This window comes from Erpetoichthys calabaricus, chromosome 1 (assembly GCF_900747795.2).
Source record: "Erpetoichthys calabaricus chromosome 1, fErpCal1.3, whole genome shotgun sequence".
Classification (NCBI taxonomy): domain Eukaryota; kingdom Metazoa; phylum Chordata; class Cladistia; order Polypteriformes; family Polypteridae; genus Erpetoichthys; species Erpetoichthys calabaricus.
The window spans coordinates 22216956-22233869 of record NC_041394.2 but is presented as its reverse complement, the minus strand read 5'-3'; the positions used below and the strand labels follow the sequence as shown (position 1 = coordinate 22233869).

The 16914-nt window shown below is 44.3% G+C and overlaps 2 protein-coding genes across 5 annotated transcripts in view; one reads left to right on the top strand and one right to left on the bottom strand.

Annotated features, from left to right (window-relative positions):
• Window positions 1–42: 42 nt before the first annotated feature.
• Window positions 43–16914, top strand: part of LOC114647552 (myotonin-protein kinase) — a 437098-nt gene continuing 420226 nt past the window's right edge. For both annotated transcript variants that reach the window (XM_051934119.1, XM_051934117.1), the window contains exon 1: window positions 43–82. The gene's annotated coding sequence lies outside the window, so the exon portion shown is untranslated. The remainder of the gene's footprint in view (window positions 83–16914) is intronic.
• Window positions 3887–16914, bottom strand: part of itpkcb (inositol-trisphosphate 3-kinase Cb) — a 201355-nt gene continuing 188327 nt past the window's right edge. For all 3 annotated transcript variants that reach the window (XM_028796198.2, XM_028796202.2, XM_028796207.2), the window contains 3 exons: window positions 15214–15315; window positions 12280–12351; window positions 3887–4461 (listed from right to left, as the gene is read on the bottom strand). In XM_028796198.2, coding sequence (XP_028652031.1) covers window positions 4258–4461; window positions 12280–12351; window positions 15214–15315 — 378 coding nt within the window. In that variant the 3' untranslated portion in view covers window positions 3887–4257. The remainder of the gene's footprint in view (window positions 4462–12279; window positions 12352–15213; window positions 15316–16914) is intronic.

Genomic DNA, 16914 nt, shown 5'->3' with positions numbered 1-16914 from the left:
AAGCTTGTATTTATATATATATATATATATATATATATATATAGAGAGAGAGAGAGAGAGAGAGAGAGAGAGAGAGAGAGTGGTCCAGATCTAACTATGTAATTATTGCATTGCATTAAAAGTTGCATAGTTAGATCTGGACCACCCCTGTATGTATGTATAATATTTTATATATTATATATACACACACACACACATATACAGTGGATACAGAAAAGAATCCCCCCCTTCGAAATATTCCCAATTTTCTTTTGCTTTACAGCCTTAAATGAAAACACACAAACTAATATTTTTACCAGCTTTACTTACTCTGTAACATCCAAGTGAAAGATATCACAGCTACAGTTCAGAAGAATTTATAAAAATAAAAAACAAATCCTGAGATTAATAAAGGACTCCCCAACCCCAAACTCAGTCAGGTGTCAGTGCCCCCCATTTCCATTGCGGTTACTGGCTTCCTTCCACCTGTGATTAGCTGTAATCAGTGTGATTAGTGAAGCTGTTCCTGGTGCATTCATTCCCTTGCTTGGTAGTGCAACTGACAGCAAACATCTGAGTATGGGTGGCAGGCCGCTTTCAAAAGACCTCAGGGATAGAGTTGTGGACAGACATAAGGCAGGAGATGGAGACAAAAACATCTCAAAGGCTTTATCAATCCCAAGGAGCTCAGTAAAGTCCATCATAAAGAAGTGGCAAGTGTTTGGTACTACTAGGACCCTCCCTGGATCCGGCCGTCCCTTCAAGCTGGATGGAAAAGCAAGGAGGAAACTGGTAAGAGGGGCTACCAAGAGGCCAATGGCAACTTTGAAGGAGTTGCAGGATTTTATGGCAGAGTGTGGTCATTAATGGTGTGTATGTGACAACAATTTCACAAGCACTCCACAATTGTGGCTTATTCAGGAGGGTTGCAAGGAAAAAGCCACATCTCAAGAAATAAGAGACCAAAATCAAACTATTTGGCCTCAATACCAAATGGTACACCAATGCAGCTCACCATCCACAACACACCATACCTACAGTAAAGCATGGAGGTGGCAGCATCCTGCTGTGGGGGGTCTGGGGCTCTCGTTAGGGTAGAAGGAAAAATGGATGGGGCAAAATACCATCAAAGTCTGGAGGAAAACCTGCTACCCTCTGCCAGAAAGTTGAAGATGGGCAGAATGTTCACCTATCAACACGACAATGACCCGAAGCACACAGCAAAAATGAGCACACAGTGGCTGAAGGAGAAAAAAGTGAATGTCCTGGTGTGGCCAGTCAGAGCACAGATCTAAATCTGGTGAAAGATTTGAAGATAGCAGACCACCAACACTCACCATCCAATCTGACCGAATTTGAACAGTTAAACTATAAAGAAGAGTGGGGGGCAAATATGACACAATCTAGAGGTGCAAAGCTGATAGAGAAGAATCCTAAGAGATTCAAGGCTGTCATTAAAACAAAAGGGGGGTCAACAAAATTACATGGGGGGGGGGGGTGATCCTTTATGAATCTCAGTAGGTCTTGTTTTTGATTTTTTATTATTCTTCTGAACTATAGCTGTGACATTTCTCACTTGGATGTTTTAGGTTGCATTGAGTAGGTAAAGCTGGGAAGAAATATTGCTTTGTGTGTTTTCATTTAAGGCTGTAAAGCAAAAAAAAATGGGACTATTTCAAAGGGGGGGATTCTTCTCTATACCCACTGTATACATACATACACACACATCCGGAAAGTATTCATAGTGCATCACTTTTTCCACCTTTTATGTTACAGCCTTATTCCAAAATGGATTCAATTCATTTTTTCCTCAAAATTCTACACACAACACCCCATAATGACAACGTGAAAAAAGTTTACTTGAGATTTTTGCAAATTTATTAAAAATAAAAAAATGGAGAAAGCACATGTACATAAGTATTCACAGCCTTTGCAGTGAATCTCAAAATTGAGCTCAGGTGCCTCCTGTTTCCTGTGATCATCCTTGAGATGTTTCTGCAGCTTCATTGGAGTCCACCTGTGGTAAATTCAGTTGACTGGACATGATTTGGAAAGGCACACACCTGTCTATATAAGGTCCCACAGTTGACAGTTCATGTCAGAGCACAAACCAAGCATGAAGTCAAAGGAATTGTCTGTAGACCTCCGAGACAGGATTGTCTCGAGGCACAAATCTGGGGAAGGTTACAGAAAAATTTCTGCTGCTTTGAAGGTCCCAATGAGCACAGTGGCCTCCATCATCCGTAAGTGGAAGAAGTTCGAAACCACCAGGACACTTCCTAGAGCTGGCCGGCCATCTAAACTGAGCGATCAGGGGAGAAGGGCCTTAGTCAGGGAGGTGACCAAGAACCCAATGATCACTCTGTCAGAGCTCCAGAGGTCCTCTGTGGAGAGAGGAGAACCTTCCAGAAGGACAACCATCTCTGCAGCAATCCACCAATCAGGCCTGTATGGTAGAGTGGCCAGACGGAAGCCACTCCTTAGTAAAAGGCACATGGTAGCCCGCCTGGAGTTTGCCAAAAGGCACCTGAAGGACTCTCAGACCATGAGAAAGAAAATTCTCTGGTCTGATGAGACAAAGATTGAACTCTTTGGTTTGAATGTCAGGCGTCACGTTTGGAGGAAACCTGGCACCATCCCTACAGTGAAGCATGGTGGTGGCAGCATCATGCTGTGGGGATGTTTTCGAGCGGCAGGAACTGGGAGACTAGTCAGGATAAAGGGAAAGATGACTGCAGCAATGTACAGAGACATCCTGGATGAAAACCTGCTCCAGAGAGCTCTTGACCTCAGACTGGGGCGACGGTTCATCTTTCAGCAGGACAACGACCCTAAGCACACAGCCAAGATATCAAAGGAGTGGCTTCAGGACAACTCTGTGAATGTCCTTGAGTGGCCCAGCCAGAGCCCAGACTTGAATCCGATTGAACATCTCTGGAGAGATCTTAAAATGGCTGTGCACCGACGCTTCCCATCCAACCTGATGGAGCTTGAGAGGTGCTGCAAAGAGGAATGGGCGAAACTGGCCAAGGATAGGTGTGCCAAGCTTGTGGCATCATATTCAAAAAGACTTGAGGCTGTAATTGCTGCCAAAGGTGCATCGACAAAGTATTGAGCAAAGGCTATGAATACTTATGGACATGGGATTTCTCAATTTTTTATTTTGAATAAATTTGCAAAAACCTCAAGTAAACTTTTTTCGCGTTGTCATTATGGGGTGTTGTGTGTAGAATTCTGAGGAAAAAAATTTAATTAATCCATTTTGGAATAAGGCTGTAACATAACAAAATGTGCAAAAAGTGATGCGCTGTGAATACTTCCCAGATGCACTGTATACACATATACATATACACATATATATATATATATATATATATATATATATATATATGACTTTTTTAATTCCATGAAAGAACAGCTACTAGGAGTCAGGAATGGGGGTGTTCTGGACCTCACTAACAGAGGAGAGGCTCCTGTGTGTGTCTGATGTCTCGTGTTTTACGTACCACAACAGAATGGAAAAAAGAAGCTGAGATTGCGGCTCAACTCGTCAAACTTAGAAAGACGTTTTGACGGCAACAACGCAGTTACGCAGCACATTACTGACTAACACAAAAAGAAGGGAGCTCGGAGTACCTGGGAAATGTGAAACCTGTGCTGAAAAGTCATGACAGAGTCCTGCGATTCCTAGTTGTGTAATGTGACATGCTCAACAACACAAGTCGTCCTCCGTTTGACGTCCCCTCTGACTAGAAGTCCTGCTCTGTGCCACTGGCTGTTCCTTCGATTCGATCTTTTTGTGTTCTTTCATGAGCAGGCCGGGTGCGCCTTTAGTTTAGCGACTGACGCAGCAGCCTCATCCCACCACATGTCAACCCCCCAACACTTGCAATTTAACTCAATTCCCTTCTTTACAAAGCAAATTTACTGCTTATTTTAAATAACTTACCATAAAAAAAAAGCTGTACAGTTTTTAAAGTGTTGATATTGTAACTAAAAAAAATACATTTCCTTCATTTCTAACAAGAAAAAGGTCAGTTTAAGGCCACTTGAGGATCTTTGTTCAATTTAAAATAACAGTAAAAAATGTTATAAAACTCAACCCTCTCACCTCCGTACTCAGATTCCATGAAGAAGTCCTTATAAACACTGCTTTGGAGGACTTTTAGCATTTTTGTCTCGCTAACCTGCAGTGTTTTGGTTTTTGTGGTTTATTTACGGGTAACTTCTTTGGAAAGGAGTCCATTAAAATGTCTTTCAAGTTCTAGCCAGCAATTCTCATTCAGGCACCACAGAGGAGAGAATGTCTATAAGGTTGTCCAGGCCCCAGAGGTAGCCATCTTCACGATTTCCTTCCACCCATGTGCTCCGGTGGTCCAGCGTCTGGTTGTCTGGTAACTTGACCGTTTTCCCAAAGTCTATCATCCACACCCTGGCCAGCTCGGTCTTATCGTGAACAAAGAGCAGGGAACTTCCTACCACCTGGGGACAGCAGAACAAAGAGAACAGCGTTAGGGTGCAGACTGCTGTGACCCGCGAGGCACCACAAGGGGGCAGCAGCTCAATTTTGTCAGTAATGTTGACCAAACTCAATCAAAAAATACCACCTGTGGCGATACAAGAATAAATTCTGTTAGTAGTTTTGGGAGCCATTAAAGCTGCTCTGGTTGGATACTTTGGATGGAATTTCTTGAAAAGAATTTGCACATGAAATGAATCCAAAAAAAGTTAAAATTTTTATATTATTATTATTATGGACGTATACGAGGGTGAATCGAAAAGTAAAGACAAGTGAAAAATTATGCGGTGGGAAAGGCGCATTATAAATATTATTATTAAAAGCAACAAACAGAAGCTGGCACAATATGACCCATTTGCAATGGCTTATGGGTTGATTGAATGTGCTATGCGCAGCTTTCTTCCATTGGTCGAGTTGAAATGAACATAGACGCTCCTCTGTGGGATGGCACCATTGGTGATCAACACGCCGCAGTGAGATTTCTTTAGGCAGACCTGCTGAAATTCACTGAAGGATGTCGGCTCAGTACAGACGTGAAAACAGCAGGACTCGACAAGGTGTTCATGAATGGGTAGAAAGGTTTAAAGTTGGAAGAACAAGTGTAACTGCTGAAGATCAACCAGATTGTGCACACAAGCCCACAGCGGCATGGCAACCACTGTCATCAGAGATAGCCGACGGATTACGTTGTCCGCTGTTGCTGCATATTTGGATATCAGCTTTGGGTCTGCACATGCCATAAATGAAATGTGAATAACAACTTGAGCTACCATCAGGGTTTTGCACAAGATGGGTACCCAAGCAGCTTACTGATCTGCACAAGCCACAGCAAGTGGAGGTAGTCACCAAATTCCTGAAACGTTATGAAGAAGATCCAAGTGTTTTGGAGCGGCTTGTCACTGGAGATTTGCCAAGGAAAGCAAGAGATGAAGCATGCAGTGGAAACTTCTACAGTAGAGAAGAAATTCAAACGACAGCCCCTCCAACCAAGAAAATCACAATGAGCTTCTTTTGGGAGGTGAAGAGTCCTATTTGGTGCATTTTCAGGAACACTGTGTCACACAAATGCGTATAGGAGCCAGCTAAAGGGCCTGAATGAGAGTAATTCCATGCCAGACCAGGGGGTGGCGGAGTACACCAAGTCTCTCGCTTCTCTGCAGACCAGTTACAGGAAGTTCCACCTGGTGCGATGACATCACTTCTGGTTCCGACCCCAATGATGACGTCACTTCCACAACTCTCCTTTAAAGCTGCCATCTTTGTGCCAGAGAATCAGTTCTGTCTTGGGCTCAAACCTGTATGCACTGTACTTCCTTTAAAACTATTTTGCAGCCAGGAAATAATATATGAGTGGCCGCCCCGTATCTTAATCGGCGATAATCGGTGACTAGTGCAACATACTGTGCTATGCTTGGAGAGAAACAGAAACCTGCGATTCACAGCACAAGAAGAACGCTGTCAGAAAGACAACAACGCACATCAGCAAGCAGTGGCCACAGCAGTGGAGGCAATGCAACAGCAGCGGTTTGAGCGTCTTCCACATCCCCCTTGTAGGCCTGATCAAGCACCAGGCAACCATCACTAGAACTTCAGTCCACTTATAAAGTGGTCATCGGGTCAGCTCTCACGAGGAGGTTAAGGAAGCGGTGCAGACCTGAAGTCAGGAGCATCCAAAGAGTTGAAGAAGTTGGTGAAACTACAGAAGACGTGCATCAGACTACTGGGAGACTACGTGATGGGACTGTTCATGTTCATGTGTCCACCGTTACCAGTATTAAGTGGTAAGCTGCCGTTACTTTTTGATTCTCCCCGATACTTTAAATACATGCATTTATTAAAAAAAAAAAAAAAACCTGCCAAAATTTAATTTAGAAAAAATAAATCAAATTTTTTTTTAAATACTGCACACGGTGGTGTGAAAAACTATTTGCCCCCTTCCTGATTTCTTATTCTTTTGCATGTTTGTCACACAAAATGTTTCTGATCATCAAACACATTTAACCATTAGTCAAATATAACACAAGTAAACACAAAATGCAGTTTTTAAATGATGGTTTTTATTATTTAGGGAGAAAAAAAATCCAAACCTATATGGCCCTGTGTGAAAAAGTAATTGCCCCCTTGTTAAAAAATAACCTAACTGTGGTGTATCACACCTGAGTTCAATTTCCGTAGCCACCCCCAGGCCTGATTACTGCCACACCTGTTTCAATCAAGAAATCACTTAAATAGGAGCTGCCTGACACAGAGAAGTAGACCAAAAGCACCTCAAAAGCTAGACATCATGCCAAGATCCAAAGAAATTCAGGAACAAATGAGAACAGAAGTAATTGAGATCTATCAGTCTGGTAAAGGTTATAAAGCCATTTCTAAAGCTTTGGGACTCCAGCGAACCACAGTGAGAGCCATTATCCACAAATGGCAAAAACATGGAACAGTGGTGAACCTTCCCAGGAGTGGCCGGCCGACCAAAATTACCCCAAGAGTGCAGAGATGACTCATCCGAGAGGTCACAAAAGACCCCAGGACAACGTCTAAAGAACTGCAGGCCTCACTTGCCTCAATTAAGGTCAGTGTTCACAACTCCACCATAAGAAAGAGACTGGGCAAAAACGGCCTGCATGGCAGATGTCCAAGACGCAAACCACTGTTAAGCAAAAAGAACATTAGGGCTCGTCTCAATTTTGCTAAGAAACATCTCAATGATTGCCAAGACTTTTGGGAAAATACCTTGTGGACTGATGAGTCAAAAGTTGAACTTTTTGGAAGGCAAATGTCCCGTTACATCTGGCGTAAAAGGAACACAGCATTTCAGAAAAAGAACATCATACCAACAGTAAAATATGGTGGTGGTAGTGTGATGGTCTGGGGTTGTTTTGCTGCTTCAGGACCTGGAAGGCTTGCTGTGATAGATGGAACCATGAATTCTACTGTCTACCAAAAAATCCTGAAGGAGAATGTCCGGCCATCTGTTCGTCAACTCAAGCTGAAGCGATCTTGGGTGCTGCAACAGGACAATGACCCAAAACACACCAGCAAATCCACCTCTGAATGGCTGAAGAAAAACAAAATGAAGACTTTGGAGTGGCCTAGTCAAAGTCCTGACCTGAATCCAATTGAGATGCTATGGCATGACCTTAAAAAGGCGGTTCATGCTAGAAAACCCTCAAATAAAGCTGAATTACAACAATTTTGCAAAGATGAGTGGGCCAAAATTCCTCCAGAGCGCTGTAAAAGACTCATTGCAAGTTATCGCAAACGCTTGATTGCAGTTATTGCTGCTAAGAGTGGCCCAACCAGTTATTAGGTTCAGGGGGCAATTACTTTTTCACACAGGGCCATGTAGGTTTGGATTTTTTTTTCTCCCTAAATAATAAAAACCACCATTTACAAACTGCATTTTGTGTTTACTTGTGTTATATTTGACTAATGGTTAAATGTGTTTGATGATCAGAAACATTTTGTGTGACAAACATGCAAAAGAATAAGAAATCAGGAAGGGGGCAAATAGTTTTTCACACCACTGTATGTCAATAAAATAAGAATAAAGTGAGTGGATTGACAAATAGCTTAAAAAAAAAAAAAAAAACAACATAAAATACTCAAATGTGCTTCTGCTGTACGGAACCACATTTAAAATTAAAAACAGATTTGTGGAAACCAAGGGTGCCTGGGAAATGACAAGGAACTAGGCACATGGGCAGAGAACAGCAATGCCAAGAGCGAGGCCCCCTGGTGGTTAAGACGGTGAACAGGAAAGTATAGGTTTTCTATTTGGCCCCTGCCACTGACACAACACGTGACTGGAGGTGGCCATTTTCATCCCCTTTAAGTCCCCATTTAAGTGAATCAAACAGTTCATGTGTAAGCATGTTTATATACATCTCTACATATATAAAATCCAATGTTCGTCTGTCTGTCTGCTTTTCACAAGAGAACTACTTAATGGAGGGCAGCACGGTGGCGCAGTGGTAGCGCTGCTGCCTCACAGTAAGGAGACCCGGGTTCGCTTCCTGGGTCCTTCCTGTGTGGAGTTTGCATGTTCTTCCAGTGTCTGCGTGGGTTTCCTTCCACAGTCCAAAGACATGCAGGTTAGGTGCACTGGCGATCCTAAATTGTCCCTAGTGTGTGCGTGTGTCCTGCGGTGGGCTGGCGCCCTGCCCAGGGTTTGTTCCTGCCTTGTGCCCTGTGTTGGATGTGATTGGCTCCAGCAGACCCCCGTGACCCAGTGTTAGGATGTAGCGGGTTGGAGAATGACATGACTACTTAACAGATTTAGAGCAGGGTTTTTTTCTAGAATTTGCTTGAACATTCCGGCTGATTTTGCAACTTCTCTCACTGCGCTATGCATCATAGTTCGCTTGTGGTACCAATTTATTTGCGCAAATCCGAGAGGCATGCAGTGGGCTGAGGTGAGGTGGGCAGGGACCTCCTCCCTCATGCACCAGCCTCAGATTGTACCTTACATCTACTAAGCTAGCTAACAAGAGAACTACTTAATGGATTTAGATTGGGCTTTTTTTCTATAATTTGCTAGAACATTCCGGTTGATTTTGCGACTTCTCCCATCATGCTAAGAATCATAGTTCGCTTGCAGGAGTGATATATTCACAGTAATCCAAGACAGAGGCTGTGGGCCGAGGGGTGGGGAGCGTGACGTCCGGAGTGGAGAGCCAGGCAGGGCCCTCCTCACTGTCCTGTTTCACTACTATGTGGGCAGAGCCACAGGGGAAGGCTAGTATCTATATTGAGTACTGAGAAAAGCGCTATATAAATGTAATGAATTATTATTTATTATTATACAGTGCATCCGGAAAGTATTCACAGCGCATCACTTTTTCCACATTTTGTTATGTTACAGCCTTATTCCAAAATGGATTAAATTCATTTTTTTCCTCAGAATTCTACACACAACTCCCCATAATGACAACGTGAAAAAAGTTTACTTGAGGTTTTTGCAAATTTATTAAAAATAAAAAAATTGAGAAAGCACATGTACATAAGTATTCACAGCCTTTGCCGTGAAGTTCAAAATTGAGCTCAGGTGCATCCTGTTTCCCCTGATCATCCTTGAGATGTTTCTGCAGCTTCATTGGAGTCCACCTGTGGTAAATTCAGTTGACTGGACCTGATTTGGAAAGGCACACACCTGTCTATATAAGGTCCCACAGTTGACAGTTCATGTCAGAGCACAAACCAAGCATGAAGTCAAAGGAATTGTCTGTAGACCTCTGAGACAAGATTGTCTCGAAGGCACAAATCTGGGGAAGGTTACAGAAAAATTTCTGCTGCTTTGAAGGTCCCAATGAGCACAGTGGCCTCCATCATCTGTAAGTGGAAGAAGTTCGAAACCACCAGGACTCTTCCTAGTGCTGGCCGGCCATCTAAACTGAGCGATCGGGAGAGAAGGGCCTTAGTCAGGGAGGTGACCAAGAACCCGATGGTCACTCTGTCAGAGCTCCAGAGGTCCTCTGTGGAGAGAGGAGAACCTTCCAGAAGGACAACCATCTCTGCAGCAATCCACCAATCAGGCCTGTATGGTAGAGTGGCCAGATGGAAGCCACTCCTTAGTAAAAGGCACATGGCAGCCCACCTGGAGTTTGCCAAAAGGCACCTGAAGGACTCTCAGACCATGAGAAGGAAAAAAAGATTGAACTCTTTGGTGTGAATGCCAGGCATCATGTTTGGCGGAAACCTGGCACCATCCCTACAGTGAAGCATGGTGGCAGCATCATGCTGTGGGGATGTTTTTCAGTGGCAAGAACTGGGAGACTAGTCAGGATAAAGGGAAAGATGACTGCAGCAATGTACAGAGACATCCTGGATGAAAACCTGCTCCAGAGAGCTCTTGACCTCAGACTGGGGCGACGGTTCATCTTTCAGCAGGACAACGACCCTAAGCACACAGCCAAGATATCAAAGGAGTGGCTTCAGGACAACTCTGTGAATGTCCTTGAGTGGCCCAGCCAGAGCCTAGACTTGAATCCGATTGAACATCCCTGGAGAGATCTTAAAATGGCTGTGCACCGACGCTTCCCATCCAACCTGATGGAGCTTGAGAGGTGCTGCAAAGAGGAATGGGCGAAACTGGCCAAGGATAGGTGTGCCAAGCTTGTGGCATCATATTCAACAAGACTTGAGGCTGTAATTGCTGCCAAAGATGCATCAACAAAGTATTGAGCAAAGGTTGTGAATACTTATATACATGGGATTTCTCAGTGTTTTTATTTTTAATAAATTTGCAAAAACCTCAAGTAAACTTTTTTCACGTTGGTCATTATGGGGTGTTGTGTGTAGAATTCTGAGGAAAAAAATGAATTTAATCCATTTTGGAATAAGGCTGTAACATAACAAAATGTGGAAAAAGTGATGCGCTGTGAATACTTTCCGGATGCACTGTATATAAAATCCAACATCTGTCTGTCTGTAGGTCTGTCCGCTTTTCACGAGTGAACTACTTAACAGATTTAGATCAGATTATTTTCTAAAATTTGCTTGAACATTCCGGTTGTTTTTGCGACTTCTTTCATTGTGCTAAGAATCATAGTTCGCTTGCAGGAGTGATTTATTCAAGCTCATCCGAGACAGAGGTTACAATAATTCATATTATATCCCACTGCCCTGTGTCAAAGTACAGAGCATGACAACATAGCTAAAATGTGTAATTAAGATGATATGTTGAAGCACAGTAAATAAATGAGAATTGTACAACTCGTTCTTGGGTAATGATTACGTTCGTGAAACGAATAAGAATTGCGTATCTCGTTCTTGGGTAGTAATGAAGTTCGTGAATCAAACAAATGAGAATCATGTGACCCTTCTCAGGCAGTAGTTCAGTTTGTGACTCATTCTAGGGTAATGATCTGGGTCGCTAATCAAATGAATGAGAATCATGCACCTCCCACTCTGGCCTCCATTTCTCCAGCTACTTACGTGCTTGTTATTCTGCTCCTCTTGACTCCAAGCTTAAAGAGGCTCAGTCTGAAAGTAACCTTCAATATCCATTCCATGGTCCCTTCTGGGGTCAGAGACGGCCACACTGTTGCTCCAGGGGACTTCAGGCTATAGCTTCCTCAGCTGGACCATTGTGCCTCAGGTTGTCAGAACAACTTGAAGGTCTGTTCTCACTTTCTATTTGAGTTTCAGGAAAGCCCATGAAGTTGGGAATGTCTTCTCACTACTGCCCTGGGGAGCTTAGCATGGTTCCACTCAGGTCATGGCTCTTTCACTTTAGTGATGGTGGCCCTGCCTACAGCCCTTCAAGGTCTGTTCAACTACCTTCTGGTGGTGTTGATGCTATTGTATGGTAAATTGTGTTGCCATTGCCTGTATAACTGAGTATGAGGGACAACTCTGTCTCTACCCTGGATGACCTGAAAATGTCAACACTTCTGCCCCTAAATGGGTACAACACTACCAGGGCCACAACGCTGGACAGTTCCTCAGTAAAAGGTAAGAGTGGAGGTAAACCATTATGGGACGCTGTAATTGAAACAAAAACACGTCTCCTCCTAACTGGACTGAAGGCTATAATGTCACCAACAGCAATTAGCATCTCAGCACCTACGGAATGTATGGAAGTGATGGGATCTGTGGAGTTAAACAAAGCCCACTTGGAGACATTCAATATTTTCAGGTCAGATGGTATACTGAAACATGAATGGTCATGCAAATATAAATATGACAGGCCAGGACATAAGACCATGGGGAGGGATTTGAGCAGGACCACTCTGCGGCCTCTACCAAAGCGGAGGTGCAAAGGACAGAGTGAGGGGACTCACCTCATGCGTCTTGAAGAAAGCCGAGCACTCCAGGACACTCCTTAGCTCCTTCAATCTCGCCAGATAGTTTCTCTTAAAAAAGAAGAAGAAAATAAAATGAACATCAGACCAGTCAGTTTTAAGGGGGGCAAAGGGAAGCTGCATGTTTCTTTAACACTGGACTCCCAAGGACAGTCAGCTGTCACCCAGGGCCACCTGGTATTAAATTGTATTTATCTTGTTATTGCAAAAAATGTCCCCAACCCTACAACCCAGCAATAAGACAGGAGGAGGAGGAGATTGGGAGCCGGCACTGATATAGCATGCTACCTCACCCAACACACAACGAACCACCTCAGGATCCCAAAATAGGACCCGAGCACAGTTGTGCGATGGGTGAACCCTCAGTACCACTCTGGAACAGTGTGAGTTTTTTTTTTTTTTTTTTTACAGTGGCTTATGTCTGGTGACTCTTCCTATGAAGTTAGTAGACGGATTGGGAGAGCATGGGGGGGGTCATGAGGTCGCTGGAAAGGGGAGTGCGTTTCTCCCGATATCTATGCAAAAGGACAAAGGTCCAAGTCTTTAGAGTCCTGGTGCTTCCTGTCTTGCTATATGGTTGCGAGACTTGGACGCTATCCAGTGGCCCGAGACAAAGACTGGACTCCTTTGGTACTGTGTCTCTCCGGAAAATCCTTGGGTACCGTTGGTTTGACTTTGTGTCGAATGAGCGGTTACTCATGGAGTCCCGAATGAGGCACATTACCTGCACTGTGAGGGCGCGTCAGTTACGGCACTACAGCCATGTGGCTTGTTTCTCCAAGGGTGATCCAGCTCGTAGGATCCTCATTGTTGGGGACAAGAGTGACTGGACCAGGCCAAGAGGACGCCCACATAACACCTGGCTGAGGCAGATAGAGGGTCATTTCCGGAGGGTGGGACTAGACCACGTGTCTGCCTGGGGGGTTACAAACTAGGATCCTGAGTTGTTTCATCATGTAGTGTGTGCGGCAAAGCACTGTACCAGTGCATGGTCCCCAACTTGACTTGACTTAAGTGCCACCAATTCCCAAGTTTTCCTTGCACGTTGGAGGGCCTGCTTACAGGGCTGGATGCCAGTTAACGTCATACCTAAGACCCAAACGTAAGTGAAGGGCCTTTCTCAAGGAGGGGAATCACTTCTGGCCTATATGGTATTCCAAACGGCAACCTTCAGATTGCTGGTTCAGATCTCTAGCCTCAGGGCCACCACTCCACCTAATAAGACAGAGGGATCTGCTGTAAACAAAGAAGTCCCTCTCATTACTCTCAAGCACATGAAACATACAGTCATGTGAAAAGTAAATTAAAACTGCTAAGCAGTAGGTCTTCACGCAGACAGTACCAGCAGATAAAGCTGATCTACTTGAACAAATGACACATCAGACTGGCATGGGGTATTCATTCTCATAATCTAAATGACCAAAAATGCAGATCTGCCACATGGATAAAGTAAGTCCACCCCTGCATCTATCACCATTTCAAGTCCAGGCATTCTAAATTAGGTGGTAACCTTTAGGGAGTACACAGGTGGACCCTGTCCGTTTTAAACCAGTTATCGAGGGTCTGGTGTTCTCTTTGTGATTATGTGTGTGGTGTCATAATGTCAAGCTCAAGAGAGCTCTCTAAGGCCCTCGGAAAGATATCAGTCATTCTACTGCAAGGAAAATCATCCACAAGTGACGCAGACTCCAAACAACTTCTAATCTGTCCAAGACTGGTGGAAATGTTATAGTGTGGGGTTGCTTTGCTGCCTTACGGCCTGAACACCTTGTAGTCTTTGAGTCAAATATGAACTCTGAATCATATCAAAGTGTGCCTGAGCTGAATGTGATGCCACCATTCTGAACGTTGAACTGGGAATGGACCTTTCAACACAATAATGATCTGAAACACAATAGCAAATGCACCAAGGAAAGCTTAAAAAAAACAAATGGAGGGCTATGTTTTGGACTGGCCTAATCAAAGCCCTGCAACTGAATCCCAATGACATGCTGGGGTAAGGATCTGAGACGGGCAGCACATGCAAGAAACCCCACAAACTTCTTCAAACTGAAGGCATTTGGCATGGAGGAGCTGTCAAAAATGTCACCAAGACTGCTGGGAAATTTTGGAAAAATGCCTACAAGAAGTAATTTTTGCTAAAAGGGGACAATACCAACATGCAAGGCCAAGATTGGACCATTACAGCTATTGATATTCTTTTTGAATAAATGATTGAAAAGGTACATTTTCCGTGTCTGCGTGGGTTTCCTCCGGGCGCTCCGGTTTCCTCCCACAGTCCAAAGACATGCAGGTTAGGCAGATTGGCGATTCTAAATTGGCCCTAGTGTGTGTGCTTGGTGTGTGGGTGTGTTCGTGTGTGTCCTGCGGTGGGTTGGCACCCTGCCCGGGATTGGTTCCTGCCTTGTGCCCTGTGTTGGCTGGGATTGGCTCCAGCAGACCCCCGTGACCCTGTGTTCGGATTCAGCGGGTTGGAAAATGGATGGATGGATGGTACATTTTCCTTGTGTTTTAATTCAAGTAGATCACCTTTATCTGTAGGCATCGTCTGCATGAAGAGCTACCGTTAGCCTCTACAAACATGTTGAAAATGTCAGCAATTTCCATGGGGTGTACTTACTTATCCACATGACTGCACATCACTCAGTAAACTTAAGTTTAGTGTGGCGAAGCAGTTAAGGCTTTGGATTTCATACCCTGAGGTTGTGGGTTCAAATCCCACTACTTACACTTCATGACCATCAGCAGGTCACATCACAAAACAAATGTAACCCATTGTATGTCAGATGCTGTAAGTCACCAGACAAATAATAAATCACATAAAAAGAGAGCTCTGCATGGCCTGCATCCCAAAGGTCAACCCAAGAGCATTTTAGGAATCGGGCTGGTCATATTTAAAATGGACACACTTACTAGGATATTGTGGTTCCCGTCCACAAAGTCTTCCAGCGTTCTCATCACCTGCTCCTTGTGTTTCGTTTTCTTGAAGCTGGTGTTACAGGAGCCATCAGCTTTCTGTAAAAGAAAAGCAAAGTATTATAAAATGTCACACAGGTGGTCTCGGTCTCTCTCATCAAGTCATGGTGTTTAAGAAATTAGGAAAAAAAATACATATACATACATATACACATATATATTGTAAGGTTTCTAAACTCTTTTGGGACTCCCCCCAACAGGACAACATGCCAAAGTGCAATTGCCGCGTCTGTGGAAGACCGCCAATCAGTGGCCGGGTCAACCGCAGGCTCCCAGCACTGTAGCGGCTCACAGCAAAAGCAAATCTGAGCTGATTGCGGTCGCGCTAGAAGTACCTGTCATCGATGGGTGATGCAAGGAACATTATAAATGCAGGGAACAGGAATACTTGGCCATAACCCTGCCTGACTGCTGTGTCGGTGTATAGGACAGTGGCAGATCCCGCTGCAATAAATAACAGTGCTGTCCCTGTTTCAAGCTGAATAAAGCTGGTATTACTAAAGTAATGAGACTCGGCCTCGTGTTTTGGGGTGCAAGACAGGGACTCACACGTCACAATATACATACTGCGGTAACTGGCCTGGACACAGACAGGCGGACACTGATGGTTCACCCAACACACGTTTGTTATACATTATTTACAAATAAGTGCTACACACAACCCCAGTACTCCCCCAAAGTCCAGGCCTTACTCACACTGCCTTCTTCACCGCCTCCACTCCTCTCCACCAAGCTCTGTCCTTCTCCTCTCCCGACTCCAGCCATCAAATTGAGGGTGGCGGCCCCTTTTATCCCCACCCGGATGTGCTCCAGGTGCCTCCCAATGAGTGCCTGCCTGTGCACCCGGAAGCACTCCGGGTGTCTCTGGTCTTCTTCCCCCCAACACTTCCGGGTGTGACGGAAGTGCTGAGGGCCAGGGCTCCTCAGGCATTGGGGCGCCCCCTGGCGGTGACCACGGGCCCCTATGGGGTTGAGCTTCTAAGCTCTGTTCCCGTGGTCCCCAAAGCCACCAGGGCGGTCACCCCCTCGTGGTCTGGAGGAGGTGTAAGCCCTCCTCCGGTCCTCCTGGGTATCCCGGCCCACAATACATACATACACATACATACATACAACCCCAAATCCAATGAAGTTGGGACGTTGTGTAAAACGTAAATAAAAGCAGAATACAATGATTTGCAAATCCTTTTCAACCTATATTCAATTGAATACACTAAGAAGACAAGATATCGAATGTTCAAACTGATAAATTTTATGGTTGTTTTGCAAATCTTCACTCATTTTGAATTTGATGCCTGCAATACGTTCCAAAAAAGCTGGGACAGGGGCAGCAAAAGACTGGGAAGTTGAGGAATGTTCAAAAAACACCTGTATTGAACATTCCACAGGTGAACAGGTTAATTGGAAACTGGTGTTTGTCATGATTGGGTATAAAAAGAGCATCCCCAAAAGGCTCAGTCGTTCACAAGCAAGGATGGGGTGAGGTTCACCACTTTGTGAATAACTGCGTGGGCAAATAGTCCAGCAGTTTAAGAACAACGTTTCTCAACGTACAAGGAATCTAGGGATTTCATCATCTACTATCCATAATATCATCAAAAGATTCACAGAATCTGGAGAAATCTCTGCACATAAGCGGCA